Raw genomic sequence first — 25566 nt, forward strand, 5'->3', positions numbered from 1 at the left:
TTTTTTATTTCAGAAGATACTAAACATCTTATAAAAATACATTGTGAACAGCATAAATATTTCTCTAGAATACTGATCTGCAGCTCTGACGGTCCTTCTTACAGCGTATGGCCTGAAGAAGTCTTTCCATCACATTCAAGTCCTCCTTATATGGAATGCTATCAATAAGAAATTCCAAGTTTCCTCACTGCTAATTATGTATATGGATGTGCAGATGAGGACACCTTAGAGTCTACAGCTTAGTTATTTTTGCAGCCTTTCGCTTGATAACTGATCAAATCTGAAAACTCATCCACGTGTCTGGAAAAGACTTTTCCCCTTTGTGTCTGAATAATCTTTATCAGATGTTGAGATTCATCTGACACTATTTATTGGCTGTCAAAGCAGGAGGAGATATTGCAAATTAAACTATGAGATGAAATTTTTTCAACTTGATATGAATTAATGCCTCACAGTGCTCAAAGAGGACCCACTACACCTTTCTGTTCAAACTTCAAAACATGGCATTTTAATATATGGAGGAATAAGTTTTATAAATATTTACCACTTTTGGAATAAACCTTTATGAAGTGAGGTTCTTCATTTCTGTACTGTACCACATTATATTGACCATACTACTATGTTTGTGGCTATTTAAAATTATAACCTTAAAAATGATTTTCTGAACACTATGGAAGATGGAAACAATGTTCTGAAAAAAAATTAACTGCTGCCACAGCTGCAGGCAAGTGTACAAAAATTAACACTTTTTATAGCTACATCCAGAGCTAAATATCATTGGCATTAGTAAATATCACCATAGCCCAATTTAAAAATAAGCCTAAAATGTTTACAAGGTTTGGCTGAATGTTTTCAAAGAGGAAAAAATTCTCAGTAGACGGAACCATTACAATTAGATTTAAAGCAACAGCATGGAAAAATGTTAAACAGATGTATATGGAGTTCAAATTTATTTATCGGAAGATCTGTTTCAAGAAGAGGCATAAACAAGATATGCGAAGACATTTAGCTAACACGCGAATTACCAAAACACATTCTCTGTGCAACTGAAAAAACTAGATAGAGCACACTAATCTCTAGAAAATCTTATCCTAATAGGTGCAATGGAAATGTTCTAAAGCAGTGATGCAAATGAGACTGTCTTCACTTCTCAAGGAGTAGTCAAAATGTCTTATTTCCATAGAAGAGGTCAGAGATTTATCTAAAAATCCATTGGTATCTTAGAATAGGCCACGGAATTGAACATAATGAATACAACACCTAGCTCTTACCCAGCACTTTTCCATCAGCAGATCCCATACTGCTTGGCAAAGTAGATCAGTATTATTATCCCCATCTTACAGAAGAGGAAACTGAAGCACAGAAGCTAAGTGACTTACCCATGGTCCCCCAGCAAGCACAGTCAGGAACAGAACCAGTTGTCCTAAATCGCAATCTAGTGCTCTATCTATAAAAGTACATTTTTCTATCCATGATGGTTCACAACATATTAGACCTTGAAATTATCACTCTATAGCACTAGCCCAGAACTGATTAGTAGGTCTTAGACTTGGGCAAGTTTTATTCACTCCTCATTTTTTTAGGAGGGGTGCGGGGGGGGAGAGCAAGAGGGAGGAATGGTATAATAAAAGCCTTACAATATAATTTATATTCTGGGTTTCCATATTCTGAGCTTTCAAATGGCATAAGGAATGCAATTCCTAGCCCTGGCAGTTCATTAGACATCACGTTCACATAGTTTACCATCCTGTTTCTCCCTATTCAACAGACATGATTTCAGCAGCCAACAACACAAGAACTGCTAGAGCTAAAAACAAATGCTTTATGCTATCTGAAAAGCATCATGGAATCCCAGCTCTCAAAACAGTAAAAAGTCTCATACTAGCAATTTGGGATAACGGCTAATAAAAATCAAGTATAGAACTGAAGTGGGGAATAAAGCAAGGTGCTAATTAGAACATTCATTGTAAAAGTTCAGTGTCCCATAATCTGCTTGATTTGTTCTGGTTTGAAAATAATTTCAGGACCAATGACTTTTTCCAGCACAATCCTGGACCAATAATTAGAACAAACAAAAATAGTTGCCATATTTTCTCATAAAAATATCACCTATAACACAAAGTACCAGTCAATGCATGTATTTAGTGGATTGATTTAATTCACTGAAAAGAGAAGATAATCTGGTCTATGGTTTTTGTTGTATTTTCTGAAGGAGAAATTCTATTTGTAAATTTAGATTTGGCTGTCCCTTTTTGGTTCTTTTACTTAATATTTTATAAGCTTCCATTTTCTTTTGCTTGTAGAGCCTCTGGGCTTCTTCTCTTTCTTGTTTCCTTTTCTCGGCTTCCTGAAATAAAAGCAGCAAAAATATAACTGACACGAGTAAATCAGAATCAGTACAAACCCTAGACGTGATTTTTAAACAATACAAGCATCCTTGTGAAAATACTGGAAGTTGGGTACCATACTGGTTTTATGGCCACCATCACTTTTATAAGAAGTTTGAGAACTGAAGAAGAGTCAGATATTATTGTAACTGAAACAAATGTTACATTGGAATGAAGACTGCGATGGCAACTTCACATCTGTGGCACAATGGTACTCTCTACAATAAAGCTAAAGCTCTTTTGTCTTGCACACAGACCTTTCTAAAAGGCTGGCTGAGGCTGTAGAATGAAATCCCACAGGAACTAAGGACCATCACAAACCTCACCACTTTCTGCTCAAGAGCAAGACACTTTTCTTTTCTTTTTTTTTTTTACTTGCTTTCTGTAACAAATACACTGCAACATACATATTGAAAAAACAAACGAAAACAAGAAATAAAAGCCTCCCCACTAACACAAGACACTCCACTGCACACACTTTTCCCACTGGGGAGAGAATGAGAAAAAACAAAAACAAACATGTAACAGATGTTAGTTGCATCACGTAATGCACTACTGGAAGGCACTCAGATACTACCAGTGACGAGCGTGGTATAAAACTCTTTATATAATTTTATTCAGCATTTAGGGGAAGTTTAAGTGCTACTATCAATATTTTGTTTTACATTGAATAAATTACTAAAGCAAATTATATTTTTAATGAGCATGCTAACTAGTTTGATACACTGAAATCATGTCCGATCAAAAAGACGTGAAGCTGTCGCTAATCAGACTAAACGCTTGCTTCAGTTTAGTTGGATGGCTGCTCTGATAGGATTTTATTCTTTGAAATGCAACACTGTAAAGGCCACAAAGACAGATGTCTTAGCAGCAGTGTGCATGTCAAGAGATGCTAGTTTATCAAATGCATATTATATTCTTTTCATTGCATAAACAGGCTTCAGAGTGTTTTGCAGAAATGAAAAACACAAAAAACAATTTTATGCAACAGAAATATTTCATAATTCAGCAGGAATAGTACTTTATGTTCTATGAAATATGAAGTGATTTAAATCTAAATAACTCAAGCAAACATTTCTAAATAGGCATCCCAAAGCAGCTGAAAAATCTAAATAATGGCAAATACTACGTACCTTCATATTCACAAAGTGTCCATAAATGAGTATTTTATTAATGAATATTACTGAAAAAAATACTAAAATGTGTGGCATTGAACAAAAAAAAAGCAAACCTTTCATGCAGGCCAGCCAAAGATCCATCAAAGAAAAGTTACTTTAGATCATTGCTGACATTGGGCTTGAAACAAATTATTATGGAGCAAGAAGAATGACCCTGTCCATGTGGAATATGCAGGATGGCTTACGTCTATAGGTATAGATTTTGGAGGCTCTTCTTGCTGACACAACTACAAGAAAACATGTTTCTAAGGAAAGGAAATAAACCTGACTTGTGGTTTGGACAGATATGCTGTCTTAAGAATCATTAATATCATTGTGCGATCTATTAGAAACTTGATGTGTCAAGATTCATAACACTGTTTAGCACATACAGTAACTCCTCACTTAACGTCCTCCCGCTTAACGTTATTTCGAAGTTATGTCGCTGCTCCATTAGGGAAAATACTCGTTTAAAGTTGTGCAATGCTTCCTTATAACACTGTTTGGCTGACTTTACAAGGGAGCATTGCACAAGTTTCTCTCTTCTGCCTCCTCCCCTTCCCTCCCTTCCACCCAGTGCTTCCCCCACTGCCAAACAGTGCTTACGACTTTCTGGGAGGGAACAAGCAGGGAAGCTGCTACACCTCTGGCAGTCAAGGCCACCCGTAACGCAGGAGCAATTCTGGGCGCTAACAGGCAGGGCCACCCGGAATGCAGGAGCTTTAGGGGATGCAGAGCCCTGGGCTAAGGGGGCCCAAGGGCCCTTGCCTGCAGCTTTAAAGCCCCTTTTGGAATGCGGCCCTGCGAGCACAGGCCAGAAGACTCAAGAGGAGCAGGGGCAGCCACGCAGCCAGAGAGAAGTGGCGCTTTCCCCTGCTCCTCCTGAGTCCTCTGGCCCATGCTCGCAAGGCCGCATTCCGAAAGGGGCTTTAGAGCTGCAGGCCAAGGCCCCAGGGTTCCCTTAGCCCAGAGCCCTGCAGCCCCTAAAGCCCCTGCATTCCGGGTGGCCCTGCCTGTTAGCACCCAGAATTGCGACCAGCACAAAGCCACTTGCACACCCCTTGCACCAAACAGGAGCTGTCCCAGATAAGTGCTCTCCACCTCCTCCCACACCTAGCCCTGAGGCTCCTCCTGCACCCCTATCCTGAGCACCCTCCCGCACCCTAACTCCCTCCCAGATCCCGCACCCCCACTGCTGAGCCCCAGGAAGAAAATGGAGGAAAAAAGGAATGAAAAATGGGGGTGGGGGGAGACAGAATGCTTCCACCATGGGGGCCCCTCCAAAATGAAATTGAGCACAGAGTCCCACTAACTCTAAATCCAACACTGGTGGGAGAGGGAGGAGCGGGGAAGCGTCACATCTCTGCTCCTCCTCCCCTCTCTCAGAAAGCCCTAAGTGCTGCCAAACAGCTGTTTGGCGCCAGGGAAGAGCTGGGAGTAAGGGGGAGGAACAGGGACGCGGCATGCTCTGGGGAGGAGATGAAGTGGGGATAGGAAGAGGCGGGTCTGGAGCATCCCCCGGCAAAGTCAGCACCTGTTCTTCTGGGGGGGAAGCTGCTCTGCGCAAGGTGCTTCCTAGCGTCCTTGCCTGCCTCATTGTCTGCAGCGGGCTATGCCTGTGTGGGGTAAAGTACTGTACAGTATATAATGCCTTGTGTCTGCCCCCCAAAAATTTCCTTGGAACCTAACCCCCCGTATTTACATCAAATCTTATGGGAAAACTGGATTCGTTTAACATCGTCTCACTTAAAGTTGCATTTTTCAGGAACATAACTATGACGTTAAGTGACGAGTTACTGTAGATGCAAGCAGCAACAGTGGAAGGTGTTACGTCATCTTGTAAAAAGCCTGGTTTTCTGGGGTCATTTTACTTTGGCATCATTAGGAGGATTTTGCATGTTCTGAATAAGTGGAACACCTCAGAAAAGTTAAGAGTCCTCTCTTTGGAGGAGCATCCCTGCTCTTTAGAGCCTTTAGTTCAACAACCCTGCTGTCAGGCATAGCTAGGACACAGGCATGGAAATCCTGCCTGCGCAATAGATGGGAGTGAAGACCGCTACTAGGTCTGAGTACCAAAGCATTTTTGATCAGTGGGGGTGAGGATGACTTGCCTCTCCCTTCATCTTCTGAATCACTTTTACTAGTGACAAAAGGGAGAAGCAAAGAAAAGATGATTTAGCTATCTGTGAGCCAGAGCCTCCATTCTCAGAGATTTCTGGTAAGTTTCCTTGGTGAAGAGTCTCACACCTTTATGATTTAACTGCATGCAAATATATTCCTCAGGGAGTGAGGAGGGAGGGTACTGGATCACTGCATATAAATTGGTCTGCTGTGTTCAGGGTCCATTCCAACTTGTCCATCAGCTGACAACTTAGCACAGGGGTAGGCAACCTATGGCACAGTGCTGAAGGCAGCACACGAGCTGATTTTCAGTGGCACTCACACTGCCTGGGTTCTGGCCACCGGTCCAGTGGGCTCTGCATTTTAATTTAATTTTAAATGAAGCTTCTTAAACATTTTAAAAACCTTATTTTCTCTACATACAATAGTTTAGTTGTACATTATAGACTTATAGAAAGACATCTTCTAAAAAAGGTTAAAATGTATTACTGGCACACAAAACCTTAAATTAGAATGAATAAATGAAGACTCGGCACACCACTTCTCAATGGTTGCCGACCCCTGGCTTAGCATGTTCACTTCTATGGTGAACGAAGAAAAGACATAATATAGCTCAGTAAAGAAGCTTGAATTACCTCTAGTGTTTACAGCAAGAAAATGCAGCCCAAATATTTCCATCTTGGGGAAATGTCATGACTCAATAGATCTGGAGAAGTGAGCAGTAAAGTGGAGAGTAGGAAGAGATGTAACTATTTTAGTATCTAGTTTAGTAACTAGTTTTATTCTATTTAGTGTGACTGTTGAAAGCATTCTTTAGAAAGTCTCTCTTTTTTATATAAGGGGAATAAATAACAAATTCACATTATATGTGCACCCCCATGACATAATATTCTCTCCCCTTATGAAAGTCCCATATCTCCAATGCCTTTACAATAATTTCCACCGGTATTAGTGGTTGTTTTACCCATTTTAAGAAGAGATGACCAAAAACAAATGCAGTATCCAAGGTGAGGAAGTTCTACTGATGTGTATAATTGTATTACAGTTTACATACTTCTGACTCCTACTTAATCCTATCTTTTTGACCACGGCATGTGAACAAGTCATCTTAAATGAGCTGTACATGAACAGATCTTTTCCCGAGTCAATTTTGAACCCAGCATGAGTGAGTAAATTGTTTTGTCATTTTTCCTTAAAGGAAAATTTTTTTTACACAAATGATATTTTTTTCTCCACTGTATCAGAATCCCATGTGAAGGTCTGTTTGCATATTCCAGTATTTTACAGTTTCCTACTGGGCTGCCTACACATCTTTAATCAAGCCAAGATTTTAAAAAGTGACTAGTAATTTTGGCCTGATTTTTTTCAGAAACTGCTGAGTACCAACGCTTTTTAAAAACCAAGCCTTTAACGTGGCTCAAGTTAGCCACCCAAACATCAATAGTCACGTTTTAAAAATCTTGATCTAAACATTCGAGGGGCAAATTTACTTGGCACACAGATGAATTAGCGAAACTGTAAATGACAGCAAGATTTATAAATTAGTTACTAAACTCCAATTTGCTTTAACCAGCCAACCACACAAGACCTGCATCCTGACTTCATGTGCCATTGTGTGTGAAAATTTGGCTTTCATCAAAGAGTCTTAACCTTGATGGTGCAAAGAAAACTTTCAGTACATGAACTGAGCGTAGATTGACAGTGACTGTCTGAATTGCAGATAGCTTGGAGCAAGAGCTCCAACAAGTTTCAACAACTCTATGCATCTCATCATTTGTTAACAGAAACCCACAATTGTGATATCTGAGGGCCAGGATTTCCAGAAGTAACAAAGCACTTAAACCTACATCATCTCCGACAGGTGTTGTCCAACCTGTTCTTAAAAACTTTCACTGATGGGGATTCCACAACTTCCCTTGGAAGCCTACTGCAGAGATTAACTACCCTGAGAGTAGAAAGTTCTTCATAATACCTAACCTAATTTCCCCTTGCTACAGCCAAAGCTCTTTACTTCTGGTTCTACCTGAACATGGAGAACAATTGATCCCAGTCCTCTTTATGACAGTCCTTAACTATTTGAAGCCTTATCAGATCCCCCTTCAGTCCTCTTTTCTCAAGACTAAACATACCCAGTTTGGGTTTTTTTTTGACCTTTCCTCATAGGTCAGGTTTTCTAATCCTTTTATCATCATTTCTGTTGCTCTCCTCTGGGACTTTCTCCAGTTTATCCACATCTTTCCTGAACTGTGGCAACCAGAATTGGACACAGTACTCCAGCTGAAGTCTCATCAGTGCAGAATATAGCGTGACAATTAACTCTCAAGTTTTCCATATGATACTCCTGTTAATACACTGCAGAATTATATTAGCTTTTTTTTTTTTTTTTGGCGCAACTGCATTATACTGTTTCATTATGAAGATTTGCAATTTCCAGAGTAAGTGACATCTCAGTTAGCATTACAAATGGATGGTGTCATAAACAGATAGTAAAGGGTTAACAAGTCCAGTAAACCTGGCTAACACCTGACCAGAGGACCAATCAGGAGACAAGATACTTTCAAATCTCAGTGGAGGGAAGTCTTTGTGTGTGGCTGCTTTTTTTTTTCTTCTCTGTTCTCTCAGGATCTAAGAGGACCAGAAGGTATACAGACTCTCCAATCTTCTGTTCACATTTAGTAAGTACCAAGTTAGAAGGGCGGTTTAGTCTTTTTTGTTTGTTTTTATTTCTTATGTTGCATGGTGTCATTTTACTGGCGGATTGTATCTCTCTGTTGCAGACTTGTTTTGTGCTAGGGGGACGATTCTCCCTGGTATCTAATAAGCGAAAGACGCCTGTAACATTTCCATCTTGAGTTTAAGAGAGACAATTTTATTTTTTCTTTATTAAAAGCTTTTCTTTAAAAAATCGGATTGATTTTTTTCCCCTTGTTAAGGCTCAGGGAATGAGTCTAAACTCACCAGGGAGTGGTGGGGGGGAAAGGGGGGGGGGAGAGCCAATTTCCCTTTGTTGTAAGATTCACAGGAGCTTGAATGTGTCAGTTCTCTCGGTAGCCCAGGGAGGGAAAGCCTGGGAGAGAACACGGTGGGGGAAGGGTTTATTTTCCCTTGTGTTAAGATTCAAGGAATTTGGATCTTGTTTCACCAGTGAGTTGGTGAAGCCTCTCCAGACGACCCAGGGAGGGAAAGTCTAAGAGGGGGAAAGGGGTGTGGGGGGGATTATCAGTTCCTCCTTGTTTTAAGATCCAGAGAGTCTGGGTCTTGGGGTCCCCTGGGAAGGTTTTGGAGGGACCAGAGTGTACCAGGCACTGCAAGTCCTGGTTGGTGGCAGCGCTACAAGATTTAAGCTGGTAATTAAGCTTAGAGGAATTCATGCTGGTACCCCATCTTTTGGATGCTAAGGTTCAGAGTGGGGGTGCATACCATGACAGATGGCATGGGGAGATGTCACAACTTATTTTTTCCCAATCAAAAAAATCAAGTCCAAGAAGTCCAAGCAGGGCAGCCAAACCTCACTGAAGGGAAGCCAGATCAAAGACCACAGGGCGCATCAAATCCTGTGAAGCTTGAGTTTAGCCAGATAAGCACAAAGTATATTAAAACCCACAAACAGAGGGAACAAAACTAAGGAAACCCAGTGCAGTGCACAACAGGAGGGCATGAACAATCATATTTTAATGCTGTAAGTGGTGTTTAATCGGATTTTGGAGACAAAGAATATCATTTACTCCCCCCCTCCCCCGACTTTAACCTCTGGACACAATCCGGTCCCAAAGATCTCAATTTAAAATTTGTTCACCTCTTTCTTCTTGGCACGTTCAGCCTTTATTTTCTCATATTCTTCTTTTGCTTTTTGATTTGAAGTTTTCTTTTTAAACTTCCTTTGAGTCGTATCTGACCTGTAATGGACAAATGTACATGTAATTAGCTCATGAGTATTTAGATTACCACAATCATAACTGTAGCATAAAGCAGCATTGATCTAGTATAGACTATTTAGAAATAAGTGGCTCTAAGAAGAAACCATGAATCTTTAAACAAAAAACAAAAAACCCTCTTTTTTCACAACAAAAAAAGATAATTTGTCTCTTCATTTTCATGTCTGCTTGGACTGCAATGTGTTCTTGATTACACAAATACTAGAAATCTCACTAAATTTTTATATCAAAAGCACGCTTAGTCATGCCACGAGTGCAGGGGACTGGACTAGCTGACCTCTTAAGGTCCTTTCCAGTCGTAGGATTCTATGATGCTTACCTGATCCAAACCTTATGTGGCTTACCTATTTATCACAATCATGATGGGAATCAAGGATGGCAAACCAATATATCAAGTTTCTCAGTACATTCTTAAATATACCAGGGGTTGAACTACATGGAGCTGTGTGCACAAAGAGGAAAGGCAGGGAGTTGTTCTAATTACTACAGTGCCTCTTGTGCCCTGCGTATATGTCTCACAGAACTGAGGGTTGCATTAGGGATATTTCTGGTCCCCCCATCATCACCGTCTTCAGAATGCAGATAATTCCATGTAGTAATCTGGCAGGAGGCAATGCAGTTTCGCATGGGTAGAAATTTCCTACCACTACACTCCTCCCTTGTGGGATTTTTCTGTGTAATAGATTTATCGACCTTCATGATTTTGTTCAGATTCCCAATTTTTACATGATTTAAATAGCATCGTAGGTAAATAAGGGCTCAAGCCATTATCAAAATTTAAACCTGTTACCTCTGAGAATACTTCTGCGAGAAACTAAAAAATGGACAAATTCCTTCATGCTCCATAGTTTAGATTTCAGAGATGACAGCTAACCAGTGCTATCTAGCAAACATGATTTAGACTCAGTCAAAAAAAGGAAAGTTCAGATACTATGTCATAGAACTCATGCAGCCATTCAGAAGTATCACATTTATTTTCTGCAGTAGTCGTCAGTTTATTTTCAGCTCCATCATTTGGCAAGACTGTATACTAACACCTAAAATTGAGAGCACACCATTTTGAAAGTGGGCAACTATTTTAAATAATAATGCAGTATACAAAGACAAATGCCAAAAATAAATAGAATAGAAACACCATACACAAGTTTCTATTTGATATCCCCAACACCTTCATACAGAACATGGTAAAGTGGCAAATAATCCCAAACGATATTAACTAAGATTCAAATGGTTAAAAAAAAACACAACACAATTAATCACAAATTAATCAGTTTTAATCACACTGTTAAACAATAGAATACCAATTTAAATTATAAATATTTTTGAATTTTCTCTACATTTTCAAGTATATTGATTTCAATTACAACACAGAATACAGTGTTTAGTGTTCATTTTATATTAGTTTATTACAAATATTTGCACTGCAACCATAAAAAGAAATAGTATTTTTCAAATCACCTCATACAAGTACTGTAGTGATTTTGAAAGTGCAACTTACAAATGTAGAATTATCTTTTTTTTTTTAAACATAACTGCACTCAAAAGCAGAATAACAAAACTTTAGAGCCTACAAGTCCATTCAGTCCTACTTCTTGTTCAGTCAATTGCTAACACAAAACAAGTTTGTTTACATTTATGGGAAATGATGCTGCCTGCTTCTTATTTATAATGTCATGTGAATCCTTGTTCTCACTTTCAGGTAATATTTGAAAATGTAGAAAAATATCCAAAAATATTTATAATAAATTGAAATTGGTATTTTATTATTGTTTAACAGTGTGATTAAATCACAACTATTTCTTTTAATCTAGTTAATTTGTTTTGCATTAATTGCTTGCATTAGCTGCGATTGACAGCCCTAATACTAACTGTCATACATCAAATGCACATAGCACATGTAATACAGCAGCATTCATGCAATCAATAAGAGCAAGCATTTCTTCAGACTGAATTTCAAGCAACTGTAACACATTAATACAAAGTGACTGAAAACTATCTATTTGTACAACCATATTCATTAGTATAATAATTTAAGTGTTGCACTATAATGCATTAAGTATTTTTAAAGATAAAGTGATGGATTTATATACTTAAAACAAATAAGATACAACAAGATTTGTAATGTGCTCTGGCCAAAGTTCCAATGACAGCAAAATCCTCAGAAGTGAACATTATCACTAGAACACCTCAGTGAAATTCTCTCTTCCATATATGAACTACTAAGAAGAAATTTTTAAGTCTCAGCATCCCACCTGTGAATGATGATACATAACAAGGGGATAGCTGGAGAGACATCAGTGATATAATCCATCACAGAGTATCATCATCTAGTATAATACCACCATACTATAATGACATATCATATCTCAATCCAACCCCGAAAAGGTTGAGGAAAAAGAGATGGATAAGCTTGAGATACAGCTGAATACACATCTCTCGCCAAGTGAGAAGGTGTATATTATTGTGAGAAGCCCAATTTATTAAAGCTGAGATTGTCATATAAGAACAGCTATACTGGGTCAGATGAAAAGTCCATCTAGCCCAGGAGACTTCAGTCAGTGGCCAATGCCAGGTGCCCCAGAGGGAATGAATAGAACATCAAGTAATCCACCCCATTACCAATTCCCAGCTTCTTGCAAACAGAGGCTGGGGACACCATCCCTGCCCATCCTGGCTAATAGTCATTGATGACCTATCCTCCATGAACTTATCTAGTTCTTTTAACTCTGTTATAGTCTTGGCCTTCACAACATCCTCTGGCAAGGAGTTCCACAGGTTGACTGTGCGCTGTGTGAACAAACATTTTGTTTTGTTTGTTTTAAACCTGCTGCCTATTAATTTAAATTTGGTGACCTCTAGTTCCTGTGTTACGAGAAGGAATAAATAACACTTCCTTATTGACTTTCTCCACACGTCATGATTGTATAGACTTCTATCATATCCCCCCCTTAGTCATCTCTTTTCCAAGTTGAAAAGTCCCAGTCTTATTAATCTTTCCTGATATGGCAGCCTAATAATTTTTATTGCCCTTTTCTGAAGCTTTTCCAATTCCAATGTATATTCTTTTTGAGATGGGGCGACCACATCTGCACGCAGTATTCAAGATATGGGTGTACCATGGATTTACATTCACACTGTATTAGTATATTTGAGACAAATGCAGAAGAGATGTGAGTGGGGTCACTAAAGGATTTAAAGAAAGAATGGATGTTATCAGATTAAGGTTTAATTGGATGTTAAAAATGGGAAAGTTTGTTCTGATTTGAAAGTTTCCTTTCCTTACCCACTAATTGAGGCACCTTGAATATGTGAACATCTTAAGACGGGGTTCTCAAACTTAGGGCTGTGACTCCTTAGGGGGGCTGCAAGGTTACTATGTGGGGTTTGTGAGTTGTCAGCCTCCATCCCCAATCCCTGCTTCGCCTCCAGCACTTATAATAGTGTTAAATATAAAAAATATGTTTTAATTGATAAGGCGTACAGCACTCTGTGAAAAGAGTAACCAATACAAAAATTTGAGAACCACTGCCTTAAATGATATGCTTAAGTGAAGAGATGTAGACAAGTGGGATAAAAAAACAGCCTCTGGAGACCGCATACAGGAATATGATGTCCAAGTTGCATCTATTAACAATGAAAAAGGCAAGTGAAGAGTCAAACGTTACAATGGCCAAAATTATATAGTGTGTAAGAATCAGGGTCTAAAAACTAACTTATCCAATCGGTGCATTTGATTATATGTAGTGGGTAGAAACCTACTATACAGCTTTAGCCTAAGTAAATAATTGAAAGATAATACATTTTTTTTCCCCAATTGTTATTATGAGTTGCCTACAAATATTCTAAATTTAAGGTCTGCTGCTTAGCTGGGATTGGAAACACTTTCAGCACAAAATACTGAAATTCACTTTTTGTGAACATTTACACAAATAAATTGGATCACCCGAATGGCTGCAGACACAAAAAAGCTTAAGAAAATGTCAACATTTGAATTAAGCTGTGTAAATGTGTGTAAACTATTTTCTATTTTCACAGTTCTAGAACTGGATCATGAACACTGTGAGCGATGAATTGTTTGACAAGATGAAAGATGATGAACTTCTCCATTGTGAGATGAACAGTTAATCTGAATATTGAGCTGTAGTTAAAAGGTGCTGGGTCAAAATTATGTTTATTTTAAAGTAAGGTGACAGGACTCGGGTATAGTAGATTCAGGCATGTTCAGTAAGTTGATTATGGAAATGTATATAGAGCGAGGAAGCACAATGAGATAATATGGAAAAGGGCCTCATTTATAACACATTTTGCCTCATACTGCTCTACTAATAGTCCCCTGTTTTGTTTTGTTTTTTTTTTATATAAAAGATATTATACTCATCATGGAAGTGCAGACACATTTGGAGGATAATACATAATGTGTGTATTTAAACACCTTCCAAGACTTTAGAAAAGAAAAAAGGAATACCTTATTTAATTTAAGATGCAAGCAAAAAGCTGTTTAAAAGGAGTTTAGCCAGGACACCACTAATTTGACCAAGAATACTCTGAAGCACAATCCAGCTCAGACAGAAGTCAGTGGAATCTATTCATTGACTTCAACTAGAATGAGATCAGGGCCACTTTCACAAGCAGCACAAAATCTATAACAGATTTGCTTTGCAGTGCAAAAACCAAAGACCCTGACAATCTCCAGAAGCACATTATCGCCCCCCATCCTCCCCATCATACTATGGCACTGGCTGAGAACATCACCACCGAGTAAATTACCTGTAGCACAACAAAGATTAGACTTAGCAACCAATCATCTTACCTTGAAAGGGAAGAAAATACGGATTTTTAAATAACAATTTTAACATTAAACACAGTACTAAAAACCAGTTGTTCATTTTTCCAAATAAAAAGTTCAAAACTATTTATTCCATAGAGACTATCATTTTCCTGTTAACATGAAAGTAGTGAAATTAGGACAGAAAAATGCCTTTTGCATTCACACTCAACATAAAATATAAACTGAAATTTAATTACCATTCTCTTCCAACCAGTGTAGTTTTAATTTAATTTAAATTACTTTATTGCTAGAGGATCTGTGCAGGCATCTCAGTTAGTAGGATTTGAGGATGAAATTAGTAAATTATTTGGCCCAGCATCATTATTTCATTCTTCCACTGAAGTCCCATGGAAAAATTCTCATTATTTCAGAGGACTCAAGCAATGTTTCCACTAATTTTTTCCATCCATGTGCAGAATAAATTTTGTTATGTGCACTGAGCTATGTGCCTATGTACGCCACCGGTAGAAAAAAAAATGTAGATATAATATATATTTTTAGAAAGTTACCATAGGGATAATTAGTCCAGCCAGGACAGGTTAGGCATTTTAGAACTCACTAATCAAAGAATTAAATGTAAGTGTAAGAGAAATAAAAATTACAAAATGCATAGACCAGTCAAAACATTAAAATAACACTTTGAAAGAATAAAATTTACAGCGAATATATGTGCATTGAAGGAAGTACCAAGAAATAACAACAATAATACAAGTATGTGTTGGAAGGTGAGCATGAAAGAGACTGTGCGTGTGTTGGCTGCTGGGGAAAGCTGTATGCTGTCTCTTTAAGATACTTACTGAAAGCTCTCCTGCTCTGTGTTGAGCCCTGTTGTCTTCCCTCCCCTTCTCTGCGGAGATGGGGTACATGGGCAGCGGGAGGGAAGGAGACAAACAGTGTGACCTGGCTGCTGGAGAAATCTCAGAGACAATGCATTGTCTCTTTAAGAAAGGCACTCAGAATCCGAGGGATTATCTACACTTACTGGGGGATTCATGCACGGTCATCGATGCATCAGCAGTTGATTTAGCGCTAAATTGACCACATATCACTCTCCCATCAACTCTTGTACTCCACTGGATTGAGAAGAGTAAGGGGCGTCGACAGGAGAGCGTCTCACGTCGACATCACATAGTGCAGACCCTGCAGTAAGTAGATCTGAGCTATGTCAGTTTGAGTTACTAATCACGTAACAAACTGCGTAGCTTAGATCGACTTTTCCCTTTAATGTAGACACTCATCATTCAGATCAGAGCAGCTCCGAGTCCGCCTGAGCCAGGCTGTCCCCTGCTCTGCAGAGATGTGTAACAGGGGCGGGGGCCTGGGGACACCCTGACATCAGCTCCCTCCTCCCTCTCCCGCCGCACTTTACACAGCCAGCAGGAGGGTCCCGGGAGCAGCTGCAGGACAGAGCAAAGTGGGGGGAGGCGCACCTGAACACATGCTGCCGGCACTTAAATCTCCTGTGCAGCTGCCAAGTGCATAGTTTACAGGGAACACAGGACTCAAGCCCTAATAATTGTCAGTTTTGCTTTCTGGTTCTGATAAAATCAGCACAAAGCTGTTGTCTTCAGGTTTCTAACAATTCAGAATAATATTTAATGTCAAGAAAACATGTCTATTCATTAGGATTTTATATCTATTCCTTTACTTGAAGATAACAAAGCAACCATAGGACCTAAGCTGTGGCATCAGGTGCCTTAATAATACAGGGGAAAAATGGGTTTTTTAAATGATACTTACGTTTCTGTTGTGCTGCATTTTTGTTCTAACAAAACTTCAGTTCTTTTAGATTTTGATTGTTTTTGAAGCATTTCCTCTTCAGCTAAATAGAGATGCTTTAAGTGCTCTGGGTAAGAATTTGTATATTGAACTTTACATTGAGGATGTGCCTTTCCTTCCTTTTTTAGTAATTTCTTGTATTCCTGTTGGATCTTTTGCTTTCTCCAAAATGCAAATCCTTGTCCTGAAGCCATTAGAAAGAGTGAGTTAGACAAACTATCTAAGAAGGTAACTTACTACTAATAATAAGCTTTTACTCTGCTAATGCATTTTTTCAAACATGAAACAGAACTAGCATCTTAACTGCTACTATAGACCAGAGTTCTCAACCTTTTTTTTTTTGCCCCCTCTCAGCCCCCATCCTCCCCACAACATGCTATAACAACTCCATGGCCCACCTGTGCCACAATTACTGATTTTCTGCATATAAAAGCCAGGGCTGGTGTTATAGGGCAGTTGCCTGGGGCCTCCTGCCATAGGGGCTCCTGCGAAGCTACATTGCTCAAGCTTCAGCTTCAGCCCTGGGTGGCAGGGCTCAGGACGCTGGGCTTCAGCCCCATGTGGCAGGGCTTCAGCTTTCTATCCTGGGCCCCAGCAAATCCAATGCTGGCCCTGCTTGGCGGCCCTGATCCCCTGGCTGAGAATCATTACTATAGACAGAGGTCCATTGTTTTAAGTTGCATCAAGAAAACTGAGAAAGACTTCATAACATGAAGGTGAAAACAGCTGATCCCTACATTAGCACTTAGGCTGCTAGCACTGGTGCAGCTGCACCATTCTAGGAAAACAGTTGCAAAACATGGTAGTGTCGGTGCAGCCTTGCTAATGATAATCAATTAAAAATATTTGGATGAATACACCAGATGATTAAGATCTCCTTAATGTGTTTACAAATCCATTTTTGAACAGTTTTCACTTATCACAGTCTCTTGCTTTCAGCCCCATGTATGAGATCAAAAGGAATTCATAAAGATGGTCTCAAAGAAGCATTGCTAAAAATAATCTTGGATGCCCAAGAAATATGCAACTACAACTGGAACAAAGTTGGCTCACTTATAGAGGTACAATGCTTTAAAGCATTTTTAAAGAAAATATTATCTTATTTCTCTTTCTTCATTTACTTGCTTTTTATAACTGTCCAGGGAAGAGCTTTCTCTCAAGCCTAGAAATATATGCCACACTCAACACATACATGACTATTATGAGCATCCACTCAAGTCACTCAAAGAAAAAGTAAGTAGTTGTTCCACTTTGTATAGTCATTTAAGCACTAAGAAGCATAAATTGGAGCCTTCTTTTCTATCCAAAAGGATTAAACCCATTCTGGAACTTGGATAACAGCACACATGGTTTCCATACAAGCTTTTAGTTGAACCATTCCTGCTCAGTGGCCAAAATTTGAGAGTTGCTTGGCTTACCCTTCAGTGTTTTCTCTAAAACACTTTATCACAGACAGTTAGACATACCTGATGAAGCATACTACGAATGAAGAAATGAGAATGTATTTGCTACACATCTATTTCTTTACATCCAATTAAGCACAGAGCTGGCCTGAACCCAAAGCAAAGAAAGCTTGGGACCTTCTGCATTCTGGGACCTCAAGAGTCAACTAGTCACAACTCTAGCAATTCCCCATTGCAAGGTGGGCCCTGTTAGATTATGACCAGCCTTGTTTATTTACAGTTCTCGAGTTAGCTTCGACCTTGCTCCCTCACAAATGTTAGGGAGGGGAGAAGACCCAACTAAGCCTGAGTCCCCTTATACCATCCCACTGGGGACTCCTGCTTCCACAAACCAGGCGGGGGTGAGGCATGGGGCAGAGGCAGCATCACTCCTCGCCACTGCAATGGTCAGAGACGCGCCAGGCTTGGCCGCAGCCCGTGAGCACAATGCAATCCCGGGCTTATGACACTACGAGCAACGACGGCAACAGGCCCCGAGCGGCTGCGGCTGCGCGAGCTCTGGGCACCAGGGACTGGGGCGGGGGAGGCCGTTGGGAGGGAAAGCGCGAGATCCTCCTATCCCCCGCGCGCTGCCCCTGAACGCCGGAGCCCGCGCGAGACCCCAGTGGCGGCGCTCCCTCCTCCCCCAGCCGCAGGAGCCGCGGGGCCCGGCTCTCGCCCCACTCACCCTCCCGAACGTTCCCCAGAAAGCTCCGCCGCGGGTCCGGCCTCCACTGACGCTTTCGGCGGGGACCCTGGGCCGCCGCGGTGTTTTTCTTCGGGGCAGCCCGGCTCCTGTTCGTCCCCGCCGGTGCCATCAGCCTTCCTCCGGTCCCTCAGACTCGTCGTCGCGCTCTGGACACGTCACCAAACAGCGCCCGCCTCCTAGCGGACGGATGGCGACCTCTGCTCGGTGTTCGATTCGCCAGCCTGACCACCCGAGGCTGGGTGGAGCCCGAGCCACCCGGCCGCCAGGCATCACAAATCGAGCGCCGAACAAAAGTTCTGTCCTTCGCCGCTGCCGCCATGTCGCGTTCCCTCGGCTCCCTCCCGCCCGAACCGGCAGCGGAGACGGTGGTCTCCCAGCTGCGGGCCGTGGCGCAGTTTCTCCGGCGGGCGCTGCCTCTGTGCCAGGCCCACACGGTGGAGTTTTACACGCGGGGGCTGTGGGAGCAGCTGGTGGCTCTCTCCCCCGAGACGGTGCTGGAGGCGTTGAGCGGGGCCGGACTCCTGCGACAGCAGCAGCGCCCCCTGGAGGAGGCCGCCGGCACCGCCGGGCCCGGGCTATGGGGTAAGTGCCAGAACCCCCGTTCGGGGAGCCTTAGTGCCCCGACGCTGCTGGTCCCATGCTGGGCGCTGGGGTCACTCCCTGGCTGACTCTGCCCCTCGTGGCTGTGTGACGAGGGCGTGACAGGTGGGCGTCACTCCTGGAAGCCGGCATAGTGTTGCTGCCCTGGCATCCTGCTGGGTGTTTTTCTTCAAGTCCCAGCACCTGGAGTCAGGTGATTCCATAGACACGCAGCTTCTCTTGAAAAGAAATGCTGGTAGCCCTCCCGATTGCCAGAAAAGTTCGACCACAGGACTTGCATATACTAAAAGATCAGACACCAGATGACAAAGTTTAGAGGATTCCCACTTTTACTGTTTAAAGGATCGTGATTTTTAAGCAAAGCTCATAAGTTTTGATTGGTTGTGGTTGGCAGTGCTCCCTCCATGGCATCAGAGGAGAGACTCTGCAAAGCATGAGACTGCGGAATGGACATCCTGTGCTATGTTGTCATGCTGCAGGGACATCACTGCTCCACCTGCCACAGCACGAGGGACCATCTCAGTGTATTCTGAGATGATTGGGCAGTTTTTTGGTGCCATGTTATACTAGTGTGTTCAAAACTTCATTGCCTTTCTATGTAGCATCACAAGTTGATGGCATTTGGTGGCCCATTCCAAGAAATCCTGAGATCCATAAATATCTACCTTCCCTGCAGTCCCAAAAGCAGCAGGTACTTTCAGGATTGCTGCTGTTTCAAAAGAAAGTAAATCAGGAAACTCCTGTAAATACCGTGGGACATGCAGGCACAGACTCTAGAGCACGGGTCAGCAAGCTCTTGCATGTGGCTTGCCAGGGTAAGCGCCCTGGCAGGACGGGCCAGTTTGTTTACCTGCCGGATCCACAGGTTCGGCCGATCACGGCTTCCACTGGCCGAGGTTCGCCACTCCAGGCGAGCCGTGTTCCAGAGGTTGCCAACCCCTGCTCTAGAGATAACATTTGTATTCATACAGGAGACTTCTAGTGATAATGCACCAAGGCTGCTGCTGAACAGGAATATAGCAGTACCTCTTTGTCCCCATATCGCGGGTGCAGCAGTTGATAAATAAGTCCCTTAAAAGTATTATTAAGTTTAACAAGTTTTCATGCTGGTTGTGCAGCAGCAGTTAACTTGGAGACACTATTCTCAGAGTTATGCTGACTTCATCGATGAGACTGATGCTCAAACAGAAGTTTTGGATTAATGAGATATTATATATGTTGAAGTTGGTACAATGATGATTCACATCTGTTGTCTTGTACTTGGACTACTGTAACCTTTTTTTGTGCCTCAGATCTAGTCATCCTCCTCAAATTCAGTTAATGGCTCTTGGTCTGTTTCTGTATCAAGTTTAAACTTCTTTTCATTGCTTTCAAGATACTACAACTCCAGCCCAAACTATGAGAGATTGGGAAGGGCTACAAATGAGATATTGGTGGGAAGCCCAGTCTCTCAGCTGTACCCAGGAGCTGGGATTCCAGGGGGCTGACCCTAGATCCTGCTTGTAGTGACATCATTGTATCAGCCTCTGTACAGTAATCATCTGATAAATTTGAAGTCTTGCCCCTTTTCTCTGGCTTCTGGAAAGTTGAATTACCTTTGTTTTTCTCTCTTCTCTTTACAAAGCCTTATAGTCATTGGGGGAGGGTCTTGTCCATTATTCTACTCATCCCCCCAGGATCTTTGCAAATACTCTCCATCACTCTTCATTTTCAGGTTGTCCTACCCAGTAAGCCTGTTTCTACTGCTGCTTGTAGCTTTCTCAAACAGCAGCTCTGTAAAGTTCACATAATGCATCCCACAATCTTTTGAATAGCATCAGTGAAACTCAGCAGTCTTGGTAACTTCTTTCTGTTTATACTTGGCAAAGTTAAGAGCAGCAGCAGTACATCGTCTGGGAGCATAATGTTGTAAAATTCATTCTGTGGGCACGTTAGTGGCAGAAGGGTCAAGGAGGTGTCATCTGATTCATAAAAACCTACAGACTCATAATTTCAATGGCATCATCCTCTGGAGCATGGCATGGGGACTCACTGCCCAGGCCTACCTCCCCCTCCAGCTCCGGGTCCTTTAGTTGGTGGAAATGATAATGCAGTGTCATTGGAAATGGGCTGAGTTGGGTATCATTCAAAAGTCCTTTTTCCCCACAAACACAATGGTACTAAACACAACAAACCTAAAACAGTTGTGTAGTTCTATATTGGAGAAAATATTTAAAAATCATGTCTTTTTGTAAATTATACTTTGAAACAATGATGCATTGCTTACATAAAAAAAAGGCACTGATCTTTCATAATCCTTGGGAAGTTAGCCGTGACATGTAGGACTGGAAACATTTATTCAACAAAGTAATCATTATTGTTGTCTCCATCTCTGGCACCACTCCTAGACACACTGTCACGTTAATCCTTGTCCATACCACACTTGCACAATTCTGTGTGAGACAGGCTGCTGGCCATATGTTTGCAGGGTGATGAGCATCTGGTCTTTGCACACGATTGTTTAATTAACTGAAGGATTCATTCGGGAGTATGTGGTATTTCACAGATAACTGGTGTGATTAGTCCATCCTTCAGGACCCATACATGTCCGATAGAAGAGTAGTTTTGGATGTGCTCGATTATCCCTGAGCCATTCCTTTGCTTAATAATTTGCTCTCCTTGTTGTCAGTGGCAATTTTTCACCATTTGTCTGCTTCTTGAAAAAAATCCACCAATGTAGAGTAATGTTGGTCTTCAAATCGTAAACTTGGCATATGAACACCCCCAGTGCATTTGCATTTCATCAGTGACTGTCCAGCCACCTTCCTAGTGGCAACTGCAGCCAGTGGTATTGTCACTTCCCCAGTGGTGACTGCCATCAGTTGTCGTGCCATTCATATTGGGTGGGGGGACGCAGGCCCACTCACTACTCCAGATCCCAACCTACAATCCCTGTGGATCGCAGCCTCCTGCTACACCTTTACTATCGCTGCCTTTCCCTTGGCCATTTCCCCATGGCCACAGCATCCCCCTCAGTCTTAGCAGCCTGTCCAGAGCGCCTTCTCTTTTCTATGAGTTCCTGCTTGTACTAAGCTGTCCGTGGTCCTACAGTGTTGCAGCCTACTCCAGACACCATTGTCCCTCTTTGAGTTCCAGGCAGCTACTGATGCTCTGCCCTGAAGCTCTTTATATATGGGTCTGCTGGGCCCTGATTTGCCCCTCCTCACAGCCCCTCTCCTATTGGCTGCAACCTGTCTAGGACTCTATTAATCCTTTATTGTCCAGTGTGGGTCAAATGCCCCATCACAGCATAACATAAGCCACAGAATTTCACTTGGTAATTTCTTCATGAAGACCAGAAATTCTAGTTGAGTTAGAGCATGTCTTTTTGAAAGACATATCATCTTGTTTCAAAGACTTAAAGTGATGGAGAATCTACCACAATTCTTGCTAAATTGTTCCAATTATTAATTACCCTTAGTGTGTAAAAAATAAATAAATAAAAAAAATTGTCCTTTATTTCTAGTCTATTTTTTCTACTTCTTCTTCCAGCCCACCAAATTTTGTTACACTTTCCTTTGCTTGACTAAAGAGCCTTTTACTGCCAGCAATCTTCCCCCATATAAACTGTGATCCTAAACTGTGATCGTCACCTCTTAATTTTCCTTCTGTTTGTTAAACTAAATCGATTGTGCTTCTTTACTCTCTCACTGCAAGACAGGTTTTTGAGACCTAGAACCATTTTTGTAGCTTTTTCTGAACCCTTTCTAATTCGTCAACATCCTTTTCGAAGTGTGGACACTTCAAAGTGTGAACCAGAACGGGACATAGTATTCCTATAGTGGTCTCAGTAATGCCCTATACAATGGTAATAACATATTCTTACGTCTACTCAATATTCTTCTGCTTATACATTCAAGGATAGTATTCACTCTGTTAGCTCACACTAATCCCTATCGTCACTGCTTTCCAATATAGTTTCCCATATTATAGTGTGCCCTGTATTTTTAACTCCTACATGTATAATGTTGCATTAGCTATGTTAAAACACATTGTTCAAATTAGTCCAGTTTACAATGTGATCTTGGTTGCTCTGTATAACTATTACCCATCCTTACCATTATGTACCATCTACCAATTTTTGTGTCCTCTGAAAAACTTCACCAGTGATTTTATGGTTTCTTCCAGCTCACTGATAAAGGTAGTAGGCTCGGAACAGATTGAGTCAGGAGCAGATCCTAGCGAGATCCCACAAAAAATGCCCCAGTTGTATGATGATTCCCCATTTGCAATTACTGTTTGAGATTTATCAGTAAGTCAGTTTTTAATCCATTTAATATGCTACAATGATTATAACTTTTTATCATAATGGTGTGCAGTACTAAGTAACAAGCCGTATACAAATCAAAATAAATAATGTCAACACAGTTACCTTTTTAAACTACTGGCGCTCTCATAAAAAAAAAAGTTTAGTTGACAACACCTATTTTCTGTAAAACCATTATTGATTGGAATTATTTTATCATTTAATTCTTTACTGATTACATCCTGTATCATCCTTTCCATGATTTTCTCTGGGATCAGTGTCAATCTACCTGGCATGTAGTTACCTGGATCATCCCATTTACCTTTTCTAAATATTGGTGCATTACCTTTTATTTCCAGCCCCCTGAGACTTCCCAAGTATTCCAGGATTGTTAAATGTCAACTTTAATAGTTCTGAGTGCTCCTGATGGAATTCTTTTAAAACTCTTGAATGCTAAGAAATGAGCAGAAAATGTTTGGTAATGATCTGGTCAAGAGAGTGCGTGGGGGAATCAGTCCAAAGAGAGGAATCAAACAAGCAGGTTAATGAAAAGATGCAAGAAGCAGTGAGGTCTAATTAGTCATTATAATAAAAATATAAGGGTGAGAAGACATTAGAATGAGAGCCAGACATTCAAGATGAGAAACTGAGAAGGAACCAGAAAACAATAAATAATGGCATCTCAGAGAGAGATGGAAAAGCCAAATGGAGGAGATGTAATTGTAGCAGGGAGAAGAGCAGCTTGGTCATCAATACTGAGACCAGTGCTGCTTTTCAACATATCAACAATCTGGAAAATGAGGTAATAGCTATGTGGTCATATATGCCGATGATTCAAAATTATTTAAGGTTAGGGAGGACTATGAAGAACTCCATTTGAGTCTAAAAAAGTAGTTGATTAAGTTGTAGACAATTATGCATTGAAAGGAACAATTTAAAATAGGCATGCCCGGTGCCAAGTTCTCAAGTACAATAAAGCCTCGCTTAATGTTGTTTCGTTGTTATATTGCTAATCAGTTAGAGAACATGCTTGTTTAAAGTTGCGCAGTGCTCCCTTGTAACGTTGTTTGGCAGCTGCCTGCTTTTTCCACTGCTTGCAGAAAGAACAGCCCGTTGGAGCTAACTGGTCGGGGCTTGGAGCCATGGTGGACCAGCAGCCCCGCTATTAGCTCCCTGCTCTTCTAAGTTCCCTGTGCAGCAGCTGCACAGCAGGCTATCAATTGCCAGCCATTCAGTTGTCCTCCTCCCACTGCTATGTGCTGCTCCTGGCCTCTGCCTTGGAGCTGCTCCTGGGAGCCTCCTGCTTGCTGTTTAGTAGAGGGGCTAATGTCAGGGTGTCCCCCTTCCCCATGCTCCTCCCCGCCCCTTACCCAACCTCCATAGAGCAAGAGGGGACACGACAGGGCTCAGGACAAAAGGAGCTTGCTAGCAGCAGCTGCTGTCTCAACTTGCTGATCTGCTTAAAAAGGAAATGTACTTAAGAGTAGGGTCAGCGTACTTAAAGGGGCAATGCGCATCTCTTCCTCTCACACACACACACAGGGTGTGTGTCTCTGTCTCTATCTGCCATGCTTTCTCTCCTCCCTCCATTTGTGCTGCCTTGTAGAGTGTGAGGCTACATTATCAACAATGTGTTAACCCTTGAGGGCTCAGCTGAGTGCTTGTTCATCATTTAGCAGTAAGGCATTCCCTGAGAAATATCCCACCCTCTGACTTTATCATCTCAGCCAAGCTTCACAGTCATCATTGCTGTGTACAGTATTACATTGTTTGTTTAAAACTTATACTGTGTGTATATGTATATAATAAAGTATTTTGTCCGGTGAAAAAAATATCCCTGGAACCTACTATCCCTATTTACATGAATTCTTCTGGGGAAATTGGATTAGCTTAATATCATTTTGCTTAAAGTTGCATTTTTCAGGAATATAACTACAACATTAAGCATGGAGTTACTGTACAAGATACAGGCATCATTGTGGATTTCTCAGTGAAGATATCTGTGAAATGTGTATCTGGGTTTTTTTTTAAAAAGTGAATAAAAGGTTGTATGGAGAAGAAAACAGAAAATATAGTAATGCATTTATTTAAATAGATGGTTCATTTCAATTTGAATAATGTGTTAAGTATTGGTCATATTATTTCAAAACCCAAGATAAATAGAAAAAGCAAATGGAGAAGAGAAATGAAAATGATTGAAGGTATGTATAGTAGCTGTTCAGTATTATGAGAGATTTAAAAGACTTAGCTTATTTAGTTTGGAAAAAAAGACTGTGAAGTTATGATGTATAAAATACTGTAACTTATAGAGGTACTGGTTCAG

The 25566-nt window shown here is 41.1% G+C and overlaps 2 protein-coding genes across 5 annotated transcripts in view; one reads left to right on the forward strand and one right to left on the reverse strand.

Annotated features, from left to right (window-relative positions):
• Positions 1 to 933: 933 nt before the first annotated feature.
• On the reverse strand, positions 934 to 18517 carry CCDC59 (coiled-coil domain containing 59). The gene is made up of 4 exons (XM_032777504.2): positions 18338 to 18517; positions 16169 to 16391; positions 9462 to 9561; positions 934 to 2347 (listed from the first exon to the last, which is right to left on the reverse strand). The coding sequence occupies exons 1-4, from the start codon at positions 18465 to 18467 to the stop codon at positions 2186 to 2188; spliced, it is 615 nt and encodes a 204-aa protein (XP_032633395.1). The 5' UTR covers positions 18468 to 18517; the 3' UTR covers positions 934 to 2185.
• Positions 18518 to 18583: 66 nt separating this feature from the next.
• METTL25 (methyltransferase like 25) overlaps positions 18584 to 25566 on the forward strand; it is a 122309-nt gene continuing 115326 nt past the window's right edge. For 3 of the 4 annotated variants that reach the window (XM_032777500.2, XM_032777502.2, XM_032777503.2), the window contains exon 1: positions 18584 to 18940. In XM_032777500.2, the coding sequence (XP_032633391.1) occupies positions 18676 to 18940 (265 nt within the window). In that variant the 5' untranslated portion in view covers positions 18584 to 18675. The remainder of the gene's footprint in view (positions 18941 to 25566) is intronic. The other variant, XM_032777501.2, reaches the window with a different exon arrangement.

The sequence above is a fragment of the Chelonoidis abingdonii genome, chromosome 1, assembly GCF_003597395.2.
Source record: "Chelonoidis abingdonii isolate Lonesome George chromosome 1, CheloAbing_2.0, whole genome shotgun sequence".
Classification (NCBI taxonomy): domain Eukaryota; kingdom Metazoa; phylum Chordata; order Testudines; family Testudinidae; genus Chelonoidis; species Chelonoidis abingdonii.

What these genes read in the sequence shown, in the direction of transcription:
- CCDC59 (XM_032777504.2), bottom strand. Translation starts at nt 18,467, where the DNA reads ATGGCACCGGCGGGGACGAACAGGAGCCGGGCTGCCCCGAAGAAAAAC. An exon ending in TCTGGGGAACGTTCGGGAGG is followed by an intron (nt 16,392 to 18,337) that starts GTGAGTGGGGCG and finishes TAATGGCTTCAG; the next exon opens with GACAAGGATTTGCATTTTGG. An exon ending in AACGTGCCAAGAAGAAAGAG is followed by an intron (nt 2,348 to 9,461) that starts GTGAACAAATTT and finishes CTTTTATTTCAG; the next exon opens with GAAGCCGAGAAAAGGAAACA.